Source organism: Platichthys flesus, chromosome 7 (assembly GCF_949316205.1).
Source record: "Platichthys flesus chromosome 7, fPlaFle2.1, whole genome shotgun sequence".
NCBI classification, from domain to species: Eukaryota; Metazoa; Chordata; class Actinopteri; order Pleuronectiformes; family Pleuronectidae; genus Platichthys; species Platichthys flesus.
The window spans coordinates 10446707-10459794 of record NC_084951.1 but is presented as its reverse complement, the minus strand read 5'-3'; the positions used below and the strand labels follow the sequence as shown (position 1 = coordinate 10459794).

The following is a 13088-nucleotide window of genomic DNA, read 5'->3' as shown; positions in this document are numbered from 1 at the left end:
TATACACAAAACTGTGTGTGATGAATGAATGAATGACAGCGCGACATAAAAGCAAACACTTGCTGAAGTGGAAATAATTACACGGTGGCATCTCTATACACATGAAAGCAGCAATACTCAGTCCATACCTTCATCTAAACCAAATTATAACTAGGCCAAGAATAACTGAAAATGAAAACTTTTTCAAGGGCTTATAAACCAAGCTCATCCTTTTATTTGACCATTTTCAGCAACATGATGAAGAAAAAAATACATCCAGCTTCGTGAAAGGAAAGAAAAAAAAAAATCGACCAACTGCAAATACTATATCCCTGGTTGGTAAATGCTATAATTTGGTATGATTATACAATTTTTTTTTTTTTGACAAAATACCATCAACTACTGGATTTTGATTTTACTGAGACATTTGGTGAAGGCAGCCTTTGGTTTGTCCTTGTTGATTAACATTTCTACAGCCCCAAGAGTATTTTCAAGTAAAAACTGCTTCATTTACTACCTGAGATGCTCCAACACATCAGAGATGGTTTAAATGAGTCTTTGAAATAAACATGAAAGTGTACTTATTCTTGATGAACCCTAAATGCTTTCTAAGGTTGGCTGAAATGAATGCCAAATTTAATTTCCCTTCATACAGCTTTGAGAATGTTCCTACCTGTACCTGTCTGTCTTTTGGATCTAGTAGGATCAATTTCTGATGCTATGCTGAATGAAAATAATTTAATAAAATCAATAGAATATTATTCCCTATAATGTCAAAATAATGTGTTCATTCAGGACAATTCTTATTTTCTGCTTCCACATACTTTAACTTTTCTTGTAAAGTCACTTTAACTGTGTGATTTTCTATTTTTATTCTTCCCTCTGTCCATGTGTCGGTGTTTGGGACTCGGAGCAGCTGGAGGCCCTGACCACAGACCAGCACCCATCCCGTCTTCTCTCTCTTTTTCCTTCTCTTACAACAATCTTTCCCGTCACCCTCTCTCTTAACCACACCGTCGGTGGGTGTTTGACTTCCTTTCTCCCCTCCTCTCTCATCACTGGTCCTGAACCTCCCTGCTTCCTCAGCCTCTGTGCTCTTCCTCTCTGTTTCTAATCCTGCCTCAATCCCTTCTCCACAAACGGAAATCTCCTCAGCCTCAAATATTGTGTTTTCATCTCCTTCCTCACTGTCCGTCATCTGCCCCTCCCACACAGAAAGTCCTGCAGCGTCTGCAACATGGGAGAACAGCGTCTCTCTGTGGCTGATACCGGTACTGGAGACTCTCCACATGCAAACCCTCTGATCTGAAGAAGTAGACACCATCAGGCCTGGGGTCAGGAGTTTTACGGCGGTAATAGGGGCAGCGTGGGCCAGTGGGATGTGGGAGTGACCGTGGAGATGCAGCTGAAGCTGGTTCGGGGGCTGGAACGTGGGTTGTGAAATCTGAGAAAGCTCTCTGCTGCCCCCAGTCTGCCCTTCTTCTGGGTACTGCACCCTGATCGTGGACACTGTCAACTGCCCATCATCCCCTCCGCTAGCAACAGTTACCAGGCAACCACCCTCTTCTAGTCCCAGCTCCTCTGCACAAACAGCCAATGAGTTGATCCCGCTCTGGTGGGCAGGAATATCGAGGCAGGGGGTCGGTGGAGTTGGAGCATTGATCGAAGTATCTTTTGAGGAAGAAGCGTCAGTCAAATCCCAAACTGCAATTTTGCCATCTGTCGCAGCACTGAACAGCAGCTTATACCTGAGAGAGGGCACAGAGTTATAGATTTAAACATTACTGTGCACTAGAGATGGTTTTCAGCACATGTTCCCAACACAGGTAGAGTTAGTGCTTCCCTGTATTCAGTCCGTTACTACTCGTTTCTAAAAATTGGTTGAAGACAACCAATAAGTTTCAATGAAGTGACTGAATGAATTCACTTCGGGCAAAACAAACATGGATTACCTGTTGCCTTTTCCGTCCTCCAGGCTGCAGGTGGCGACACTGAGCACACAACGCTGGTGGTGAAACGTCTCCCACAACAAATCAATCCGATGTTCACCTTCATTGACAGAGAACAGTCTGGAAAAGACAGTCACGGAGGTTAGAGAAGGACACAGGCTGGACAGCGTAATATGACGGTGACATAAATAATACAACGATGTTACTAGAAATTGACAAAGTCTCAAGGGAGAGATACAATCCATCATTATTCATTTTTAGTTTTATGACCTCATTTAGGTAGAGTAACCACAGTAACACATTTCAACCATCAATGCTGTAGCCAGGGGCGTTGAAACAGGTTAGGCAAGCAGACCTGACCCCTCAGCCAACCGGGGGGGGGGGGGCTCGACAATTCTATTGCATTAGTTCACAGCAACAATTATTTAGTAAGAGCCGCATTAAATTCTTTGATTGGCTTTATTCAGGAGACTGCAGTGACACCATAGCCAGAAACCTCCTGAGGCCAGATACATTCTGCCTAAACTTCATAATTGTAGAGGTTTGTTGGCCTCGGATGGTGGTGGGGGTTTACACTTTATACTACTTTACTATTTTTGTTTTGCCTGGTGCCCCCCAAAATCCCTTGAAACATTTCTGGCTACAGTGAACGAAATACACATAATAACTCTTTTTAAGCTGCTGGAGAGACTCTGTGTTTTCTTCGTTCTCCCGCTCTGGAGATCAGTGTCTGCTGTGCTGTGACCAACCTGACAGCTCCGTCACTGCAGGCCAGAGCCAGAAGAACACAGTCTGTCCTCTCATCCACCACCACTATGGACATGTACCTGAAAACACACAGACACAAGTGGTAGCACAGAGATACATCCATCATTATAACGATGCATCAACACTGGCTCAGAATAAATCCTGCTGTTTTCTCACAGGCTCATTTAGACACTAGTAGCAACTGACTCTGACATTTTTATTCTCTTAAGCAGCCCATCCAGAAAATGTCTGAAAAGTATCTGGAGTTCAGTGCATGCCTTTAAGCAGCTATACAGAAAACTGATGGTAGAGTGAGGGATAACAAGAGTACAGACTAAAGAACAAGAAAAAGGCAAAGACAGAATCTAGAGGTTATCGGATTGGTGTGACTCTGTGGTGAAGAGGCTTTAAAGCTTCTTTATGTTCGTCTCCAACATTACAACCATGAACTTGCCTTGTTTCTGGATCCATTTTAACCGTCTTATGTCGGTTCCGCTTCCTCTCCCACTGTTCATCCAGTCGGTGACTGGCCACCTGGATCACCTGACAGGAAGGGATCAATCTCTGCTGGTCCCAGCCAATCAACAGCCGGTAACACTGCATTTGAGCCCGGCCGCCAGCTGAGAAGAGCAAGGTTGAGAGAGACTGTGACTGGTGAGCCCTCTCGCCCCCTGCATGCTTCATTGCCGTCACCGTCCTCACACTCGAGATGTGGTCTGTAATTACAGAGAGGACTTTGACGTTGCCGGAGTTGGGGTGTACCGCGAGGACGGTTAAGCTGGTGTCCTCTCCTCCCGTCACCAGGACCTCCCAATGCCCTCGCTCCCGCTCCTCCTCCTTTCTTTCTGTTGCCGTCATACTTGCAGTCGTTTGAATGTCACAGCCACTTCCCACTATCATCCCCAGCCTGCACACACACCCGACCCCCCTCCCGTGGATGCCCTCTCTCAGGCCCCATCCTCCAGTCCTTCCTGTCCTACCAGCCCAGTTCCCTTCCTCTCCGGGAGGACGTGAAGCCAGGACAGCCCCGTGCTTGATGAAGACCAGAGCTCCATATCCAGGCCACACCCTTTTGTGTGAAGGCCAGAGAACCCATGAGCGATGCCCCCCACCACAAGGCACCTCAAACAGCCTCTCCTGCCTCACCGGGTCCCACACCACAAAGTGGACAGCGTGGAAGCCAGCGATGACAAACCTTGCTTCTCTTTCTCTATTTTGTGCCTGTACATCTTCTCCTCCTGTCTTGGAGTGGTTCTCACCTTCCTCTCTGGCCTCCTCTTCCTCGGGAATTTCAGGTTGGAGAATCAGAACTTTCTCCAGCCACTCCATACCTTTACAGGCCCGCTGAACTCGCAGAACCTCAAGCTGAAGCCCCTCGTGGTTCTCTACAGGATTTTCAGCGATATGTTTACTGTTTTCTTCATGTTTTTCTCGTGGTGTTTGTTGAACTCTAAAAACTCTCACACAGCCATCCCTGCCGCTGCTGTAGAGTAGACCTCTGTATTCACACACTGATGTTACACCCTGTTTTCCATGCACCCCAAACAGGCAGCTTAACGGTTGCAGCTGTAGTTTGTGCACTTCGCTGTTATTTCCCTGCTCCACGATACTGCTTTTTCCAACTCCATCCCTTATGTTATCCTCATCTTCACCCTCTTCTGCTTGTGCACCATCTCCTTGCTTTTGTTCAACTTCTCCTCCTTCTTGATACAAAAGCAGGGACCCTCTCCTGTCCCCGCAAACCCAGAGCGCCCCCTGTGACCTGGAGTGAAGGCACAATGCAGCCAACAGCCAGCGTTTGCCACAGGGAGGAAGAAGGAAAGGAAGAAGAGGATTGGCATTGAGAGCTAAGGATTGATCATCATTTAATTTAACCTCTACACTCCAGCGATAGACGATTCCTCCAGCACCTGACGCCAGCAAGCACATGCCTGCTCCTCCCTCTTTCCAAATGAGACTGTGGATCTTCCCTGAACCCCCTGAGAGAAGGATCCCAGCGTGAGGATGAGAGATGGGGAAGACCTGAATGGACCCACTGAGGTTTCCCACCGCACACAAATTAACTTTGGCTGTGGAGTCTTTCACATTGATGCCGACTGTTTCCATCACACAGTAAGAATGAAAGTCAGGAGTCCCTTGCCATAAATTCTCCCACGTCCCATTGCTGTATTGATAGACAGTCCCTCGGTCAGTGCAAACCACAATCTTACTCTGGCTCCAACTTTCATTTTCATCCTCTTCTCCTGCTACACAAACCACTTTAGGCAAACTGTGACTCGGGAATTTAAGGTCCGTAAGTTTGTCTATCACTGCTTCCTCCGTCTTCTCCTCAGTCTCCTGCAACCTCCACAACCTCACGCCTCCATCTGCCCCCCCTGTAGCCACCCATCTCTCTTCTTCTGTCCCCTCACTCACTGCCAGTGAACGCACGCCCCCTGCTCGGTGTCCCTTTAATGTCCGAACCACCTTCCAACCTCCAGCCCAATCCCAGACTAAACAGGCCCCGTCCTCCCCAGCACTGAACACCTTCCCGGGGGAGAGACGCACAGAGAACACCCTAGCCTGGTGTCCATACAGGACTCGTAAACAAGTTGGATTCAGGTCCCCACATTTGCCCCCAGGGCCCCCTAAAACACCAACACCCCACACCCTTACACTGCGATCATCAGAGGCTGAAGCCAGCCACCCCCTCTCCTGGAGGTAGGAGATGTTGAAGATGACCCCACTGTGCCCCAGCAGACGTCTCTCCAATGGATTGCATTTGGAATGACTGTCTCCTCCTCCATCTCCTCCACCAGGCCTCCAGACAACCAGCTGGTTGAAAACAGTCCCACCTACTAAGACGACATCTGCCCAAGATTCATGTACAAGGAGGAGGGCAGTATACAGCAGACATCCCTCCAGACAGGAGCGCTGAACCAGGGCAGTGCCTGTGTTGACATCCAGGAGAAGAGCACTATTGTGTGCTAAAGCCACACAGAGAAGTGAGTGTTTGTCCCCAGATAGCCAGTGAACATCGAGGGCCCAGTCTTGCAACTCCATGAGGGGACCAAAGACCTCCAGGTGCAGATGCTCCCCATCCTGCAGACCCACATGGAGCCTCACCAGCCTCACAGCCTTGCCCCCAAACACTGCCAGGTCGTAGAAGTTAGGCCCTGTGGTGGAGCTCAGTCCTGGGGAGTTACGGAGGAGAGGAATATACACATAAACAACAACTCCAAAAAGCAGTTTTTCCAACCATCTACTGACAATTAAAGCCAAAGATAATATTCCCCTAACCTGACATTCATGTAAACTTCAGCAAAAACATACTTCATTTACTTTTTGCTTTTCTAAACCTTAACTTTGAAATCCAATATATTACTTATAAACCATCATGTACTCCCAGAAGTATAACAGAAGAAGAAGATGACAAACAACCATAGACAGAATATAGAGATGGTTGATGGTTGCCTCTGTGACGTCACCCACAGATTTCTGAGGAGCAGTTATGAAGCTAAAAATGAGCAGGTCACCCGTCCCCATCTCCCCAGTGTCTGACTCCTCCTAGTCTATGGTCATTTCGAGTCAGTGTAAGAATAGGGGAAAGAGAAGCCCTTGATTAATGGGGATATTGTGGCGTTAGGACACAGCTGCTCTCCCTTTATGGACTTTTGTTGAAATATTACTATGTGCAATATAAATGAATGCATATCTGTTTAAAAAGCTATTTTTCACCTCCATGTAGTTAAAAGCTTTCTTGTCCTAAGGCTTGTCCGTCTTACTTACATAAAATCGGCCCATCAATTCAGAACTAATTGTCATACCAATAAGAAAACTGAGAATGAAAGTGGTAAACAACATCTGCTCACGCTGACCATGTGTCTTCTGAGCTGTTACAGCAGCCTGACGTCTTGGTCTGACTCCATGGATTCTGTAGTGTTGGAGCACACTCAGTGAAGCAGAGGCTTTAGGATGAGGCTTGAGACTGTACACCGTCAGGACCGGACCCTCTCCTGCACAGAAGAACAAACAACCTCAATGAGTTTTGTACTGGGGCTGGCTAATAAAACAATGTCAACAATAAATGTATGATTTCAATGTAATAACATCACATTGTTAATATCATCCATAACAAAATAACAAAAGTCTAATATGCGCCAATACAAAGTTTATGCATTGTCTACGCACAGTGAGGAGGTATTGAACACATCATTGATTGAGCTCGGTTTTTTAAAAATGTTTTATTTTTTATCAAGTGTCATTCTTTGCCTGTAGAGAAAGAAGAGAAAGAAGAAGAAGAAGAAGAAGAAGAAGAAGAAGAAGAAGAGTGTAAAACCAGAGCCTTCAGTCAGGAGCAAAAACAAGTCTTTCAAATATGAATGCAATATTAATCATGATAATGATCATATATCAATACATATGTAAATGTTTATCTTAATACAAGTTATACAGCCCACCTGTGTCCAGTACATTAGTGATAAGCCATACATAGTGCATTTCTACTGAATGTTCTAAATAAACATAACTACATTAGCTTAAAGAGATCAAATCAAATCACACGAGTAATAAAACCATTGAGTAGTTTAGAAACCAACCTGTGAGGAGAAATAGATCCTGGATGAAGTGCACAGCTGTGACTGGAGCGACCAGAGCTGCTGCCTCCATCTCCTGAGGATCACTCACTTTTACTGACGCAGCAGCTTCACTGTCAGTGGAGGGAAATACAGCAAACAGTCTAAATGAGGTCCAGGTCCACTGGTGGGTTCAGTCACCACTAGCCTTCCAGTTAGCAGCAGGAGCAGAAGGAGCAGAAGGAGCAGAAGGAGCAGCAGGAGCAATGTGTTGAATAAAAATAAAAGTGATTTTTCTAGGTTACAATTAATTTCGCTACACGTTTGACAGTTTAAACACCTCAAACAGTTTCTATAAATGTTTATTATTCATATACAAAACACAGGTTTTACGGTGCATGACCTACTCTCACACACACAGCACCCATGTGTTATTGCTGTCTTCCGTGCCGCGTTTTACCAATCAGGTTACTCTGCCTGCTCTGTCGTCGCTGATTGGTTAAAAAAAGGAAAGCAGTTTTTTTATTGGAGGAAACAATACATGTGACCCGCTGCAGCTGGGATGTGATGCGTTTAGGGGTTCTCTGGAAAAGAGTTTGTTTAGCGTCTGTCACAGGAACTGAATTTATTATGACTATTACATTTCACCAGAAGTAACAGACCTGCAGATGATAAACTGTCATTATAATGTTTATACAGCAGCTGAAAATGTCTGAAAAAGTTATACTTTGAAGTTGAAACTCGTGGATTTGTTGATCCCCCACCCCTCATCTCTAGTTCTAAATAATAACACAAAATGTATTTAAATGTTCGACATAAATAGATAAGAGTGGATTAATGAATTCCTATGTTTTATAAAACTATCTTAGCATTGAGATCATGGGGAGTTGTGTGGATATTCCGAGCCGTCCTGAACCCGTCGCAGCGGGCTGGCTGGTCGTCAGCAGGCAGTCAGGTAGCGGTGCTGCTCGCTTCACGGCTGAACGATGCCTGGGAAATGCAAGTTCCAGGACTCGTGGCTCGATAAGCACATTTACCAGGACTGGCTGGTGAAAGACGCCCAGGACATCCACTTCGCCCGGTGCAGAGCCTGCTGCAAATCCATCAAGCTGCAGACCATGGGCGAGGCTGCGCTCACCAGCCACGCAGGAGGAGCTGGTCACAAAGCGGCGGTGCGCAAACTCGTGGAAGGTAAAAACCGCTGCGTTCGATTCCCTCATCAAAACTACTAATACAGATTAACAGCACCAGACACGTGCACCTCTGAGTGCATGTGGTAGTGATCAGGTAATGATCGGTGTTTCCTCAGCTGGTTTGTGTGCATGTTATGTAAATGTGTTCGATTCCTGCACGACAAAAATCATACAGTCCTGCTCACCATTATTGGCACTCAAGAAGTTTAAGTACATAATGTGGAATATCTCCTGAAAAAAATGAATCAAGTGAAACAACTTTTTTCTATAGAGAAGTCGTGTTTGATACAAAAGAGTAAATGATAAACAACAATTTAAAACAATAAACAATAGGGGGGAAATAGAGAACTCAAAGCTTGCCTGATCTTGGCACCCTTTGCTGTAAATCAGTATGGAAGCACATTATGACTCATCTGTGGTAAATCCCAAATGAGAATCACCCGTGATTAATTGTCTGTGCCCATTTGACATGAATTAGACAATGAATGATGACTTGTGTGTTTTAAAAAGCCACCTGTCATTCCCTGTTCCTTTGTCACAATGGTGAAGACAAAGTAGCTGTCTGAGTTCATCATAAGGGCTATTATTAGCATACACAAGACCTCCAAAGGGTATAAGGCCATCTCCAAAGACCTTGGTATCCCTGTTTCAACAGTGCGTAATGTTATTAAGAAGTTTGCCAAGGATGGAACTGTCAAGAACCTCCCTGGACGTGGGGGGGGAGAGAACAATTGATGAGAGAAGTCTTCAAAGGTTGGTGCGAATGTTGGAAAAAACACCAAGTCAAACATCCAAAGACCTGTAGGCCAAACTGGAACAGTCTGGGGTCATGGTTTCAACAAGTACAATACACCGCACACTAAACCAACCAGGGCTTTATGGGCAAAGGCCAAGGAAGACACCATTGCTGAGGAAAAGACTTAAAAAGTAACGACTGATCTTTGCCAAAGAGTACCTGGACAAACCGCAGTCTTTCTTGGAAAATGTGCTGTGGACAGATGAAACGAAAATAGAGTTTTTTGGCAATGCACACCAACAGTTTGTTTACAGATGGCACAATGAAGCCTACAAGGAACAGAACACCCTACCAACAGTTAGGCATGGTGGAGGATCTGTAATTATGTGGGGCTGCTTTGCTGCATCTGGTACTGAGGCCTTGATCGTATCACAGGAATCATGAAATCAGAAAATGTATTAAGAGATTTTACAACAGTTTTCTTTGTTAAATTACTTTGGACCTCCAATTAAAAGATCCTGATGATATCAATTTGGTACATTTCCATTTATTTCTGAAGATATTGTATAGGTTATGCAAAAAATGAAGGGGGGACAATAATGGTGAGCAGGACTGTGCACTTGTTGTAATGTAACAGTTTGTGATTCATAATAATCCCAATTATAAATTCATAATAATAAGCCTAACTTCTGTGATATGATACATTTAAAAACACCACTTTTGTCAGAAACTATAGTCCAAACAACTCTGATGCAGTAATAACACAATGTACCACAAATAGTCACAATGATGTAATTATTGTGTGTTTAGGTTTATTTGCTGACCCAAGATTAAGTTTAAACCTGTCAAATACCCAACTTTTGTAATATTATTAACTTCATAAACTAATATTCAACCGCAAACATATGCACCCTCAAATAAATATGAAGGGGAGCAGAGTTCATTCATATAGTAAATCCATTGTTAAACTTAAGAGTTTCCAGTTTGTTACACAGTTACATTTTGAGAAGTGATGAAATAGTGCTTGAATTAATCATCACAGTGATCATCTGTAGGATTTCTTAGTACTCGGATCAACTCAAATTACTTAGGACTTTTTCATTGTTAAAATGAATATTTATACTCCAACAATATACCCACGTCTGCTTCACGTGCACTTATCTTATATGCAGTCATTCGTCATGACATATAAAGTCTGAGCAGTAGTACTGATGCAGAGTGTGTTGTAAACACTGATAGTAAAGTGCTGCCATGAATAGGAAGATGCGTTGGAAACGTGTGTTTGTGTGAAGATGATGTTTTACCAGGCTCCACCAGAAGGAGGCGCTCTCTGTTCATTTTCCTGAAATGTATTAATCTGCAGTCTCTCCCTTTCTCCTCGTTAGCAGGAAATGTGATGATGATGATAAACGCCGCGGGGCAGGTGACCGGCAGCATCAGTCTGGTAAATATTTTAAAAGTGATGGTTCTATGTAACATTTATTTTAGACACGTTTGCAGTTTGAAATGACAAACACGACACCAGCATGACACGACCACTCAAATCAGCTCGTTCCCCTCCTCTCAGACTGAGGACACCAAGGAGCACGTGACCATCTGCCCCCAGCGGGACACGTTGGACAGAGTGACAGGCAGCGACTGGTCCCATCTGCATCACGGCCCCACAAACAACTCCACGTCCCACAATGCAGAGCTGCAGGATGGGAAATTCCCCTCCGCCTACTTCACAGCACCAGGTACCCACACATGAAGCTGTGCCAGCTGCTCCACTATTACTGCCCAGAAACACTCATCGGATGTGGGTCCAGACCTATGAATGAACATGTGATATTCCACCTGATTAAGACAGATCAAGAAACTGTAAAGAGTTCAGCTCTGCAGTATTTTTTATTGGCTGGTCAATCAGAGGAAAAAGCTGAAATGTGAGTAAGTGGTAAAACATCCAAGTGTTCAGAGTCTGGAAGAAGGAATAAAGCTTCAGACTCAACATTCTGTGAAAAAACATTATACATCTAATTCTTATTGGAATATAAATTTAAGTCATATTGATTTTGTGACTTGGGGAAGTCATCTTCACACCAGTTTGTAGAAATTCCTGCCAGTGTGTTAACTCCATCCACTCATTATTGTTTTGAGAATAATGGGTGAGCTGGAGCCAATCCGAGCTGACATTAGGCAAGAGGCAGGTCACCAGTATATCACTGTGTATTGCCATTCATACCCACATTTTAAATTCAGCAATTTATCAAACCCCAGCTTGCAACCAGGGAGAAGAAACAAAACCTATGGGTTCACTTCCCTATTGTTATCAGAGAGCTGATGTTTCGGGTGTGAGGAGAAGCTGGAGCACAGGAAATCCAAGCACAGGCGGGAGCTATTTGATTGAAAGCTCATTGTTTTGGAGTGATAGCATTAAAACATCTGTCCTGCTTTCAAACGTGAAGACAACGCTCTTAAATAAACTAAAACATCAAAACCGTGGCTGAACCAGAATTTAAACCAGGAACCTTGATGCTGTGAGGTGGCCGTGCTAACCACTGCAGAAATCATGAGCTTTATATGCTCATCTAAATGGATTGATAAATATTAGTCTATTGTACTGAGGAACTTATCTTCATTCATCAGTAAAACCCCTTTTTTAAACAATATATTTTTGAACCATCAGGGGCTTCAAGCTCCCCTCACTGACCTTCTTCGAATCTGACCTCTCAGGCACCTCCAGGCTCATCAGCCAGCGTCTCCAGATGTCAGGCAGTGAGACCGAGGAGGCCACCCATCGCTCGGTGAAGCACGACTCCGCGGAGCTGTCGAGGCTGGAGCACCACCAGAGGGCGGAGGCTCTGGAGCAGCAGCAGCAGCAGATGAAGCTCCTGGAGTGGGAGAACAGGATGAAGGTGCTGGCGTGGGAGCAGGAGCTGGTGAGGGAGAAGAGGAGAGCGGCACGGCAGAAGGAGAAGGCCTTCAGGATGAAGAAGGCGTACTACAAGGCCAAGTTAAAAAGGATGGGAGAGGAGGTGCCGCCGTCTTCCTGCAGCGGCAGCGATGAGGAGGACAAAAGATCTGATCCGACTGGATGAACTGATTTAATAGATTAATTGTTTTGTCTATATATGAATTAACAATTTTTATAATGTTCATTGTTTTTGTACTTGAATGCAAACAGAAGATTCTTTAAATTATCTGATTTTACAAATATAAGATAAAATCACTCTTAAATGAATGAGAATGAATCTACTCAAGTAGAAGTACTGCTACTTGAAAATGAAAGTACGATACCTTGGGTTTTCCCATTACTCAAAAGTATGAACATAGCACTTTTTCTAATGAGGCTTCTTGTGCATGCTACCATGAGAATGTTTACTTATATACTTTACTACTAACTGTTTTCTTGCTTTGTAAATAAATCAGCATTTGTTACAAAGTTTAATCCGAATACAGACTATGAACATTAGTGGAGAATCATCCGGCCAGAATTACTTGAACAATAAAATGTGTGATTGGTGAATATTTCATTGTTATACCAGAGGCATGTTGTGATATGTTTTGTTTTCTAGTTGTGTTAGCCTACCTTAGCATAGACAATAAGGGGTTTTAGAGGCAGTTATATCTATGATTGAGCTTTGGAGTTGATGCAAGCCCTATTTGCTATTCTCACCTACTTTCAGTCCTCATACTGAGCTAAGCTGAGCCCATCGACTCTTAACTTCATGCTTAATGGTTTTGATGTTTCAGGCCGGATGATGTTCAGTCTGCGCTGGGTGCCTCTAACTTGGACCGACTCTTTGCTTGTCATCAGTGACAGCTGAACGTCTCTGCACCTCTGAACGTGACAGGATGTGTTTAGAGTCAAAACCAGTCCAATGGGGAGCCCTCCAGAAAAACATGTCTCCCAGTCGGGAAGTTTTCTCTCATCTTCTTTTCAGCCTCCAAA

At 44.3% G+C, this 13088-nt stretch overlaps 2 protein-coding genes across 3 annotated transcripts; one reads left to right on the top strand and one right to left on the bottom strand.

Annotated features, from left to right (window-relative positions):
- Window positions 1-191: 191 nt before the first annotated feature.
- Window positions 192-7660, bottom strand: wdr6 (WD repeat domain 6). The gene is made up of 6 exons (XM_062392515.1): window positions 7253-7660; window positions 6533-6670; window positions 3130-5848; window positions 2678-2755; window positions 1932-2048; window positions 192-1727 (listed from the first exon to the last, which is right to left on the bottom strand). Exons 1-6 carry the CDS (start codon window positions 7320-7322, stop codon window positions 767-769), a joined length of 4083 nt encoding a protein of 1360 aa, XP_062248499.1. The 5' UTR covers window positions 7323-7660; the 3' UTR covers window positions 192-766.
- A 492-nt stretch (window positions 7661-8152) lies between these two features.
- On the top strand, window positions 8153-12667 carry LOC133957033 (uncharacterized). 2 transcript variants are annotated; one of them, XM_062392456.1, is made up of 4 exons: window positions 8153-8419; window positions 10546-10601; window positions 10725-10893; window positions 11870-12667. In XM_062392456.1, exons 1-4 carry the CDS (start codon window positions 8215-8217, stop codon window positions 12232-12234), a joined length of 795 nt encoding a protein of 264 aa, XP_062248440.1. In that variant the 5' UTR covers window positions 8153-8214; the 3' UTR covers window positions 12235-12667. The 2 variants fall into 2 exon arrangements, with proteins under 2 accessions (XP_062248440.1, XP_062248439.1); XM_062392455.1 differs by having other exon boundaries at window positions 10543-10601.
- Window positions 12668-13088: the final 421 nt, after the last annotated feature.

Excerpts from the sequence above, each read along its gene's own strand:
- wdr6 (XM_062392515.1), bottom strand. The coding sequence starts at position 7,322 with ATGGAGGCAGCAGCTCTGGTCGCTCCAGTCACAGCTGTGCACTTCATC. Across the intron at positions 6,671-7,252 it reads GGATCTATTTCTCCTCACAG|GAGAGGGTCCGGTCCTGACG; the intron begins GTTGGTTTCTAA and ends TCTTCTGTGCAG. Across the intron at positions 2,049-2,677 it reads TGCAGTGACGGAGCTGTCAG|ACTGTTCTCTGTCAATGAAG; the intron begins GTTGGTCACAGC and ends TGTCTTTTCCAG.
- LOC133957033 (XM_062392455.1), top strand. The coding sequence starts at position 8,215 with ATGCCTGGGAAATGCAAGTTCCAGGACTCGTGGCTCGATAAGCACATT. Across the intron at positions 8,420-10,542 it reads GGTGCGCAAACTCGTGGAAG|CAGGAAATGTGATGATGATG; the intron begins GTAAAAACCGCT and ends TCTCCTCGTTAG. Across the intron at positions 10,602-10,724 it reads TGACCGGCAGCATCAGTCTG|ACTGAGGACACCAAGGAGCA; the intron begins GTAAATATTTTA and ends CCCTCCTCTCAG.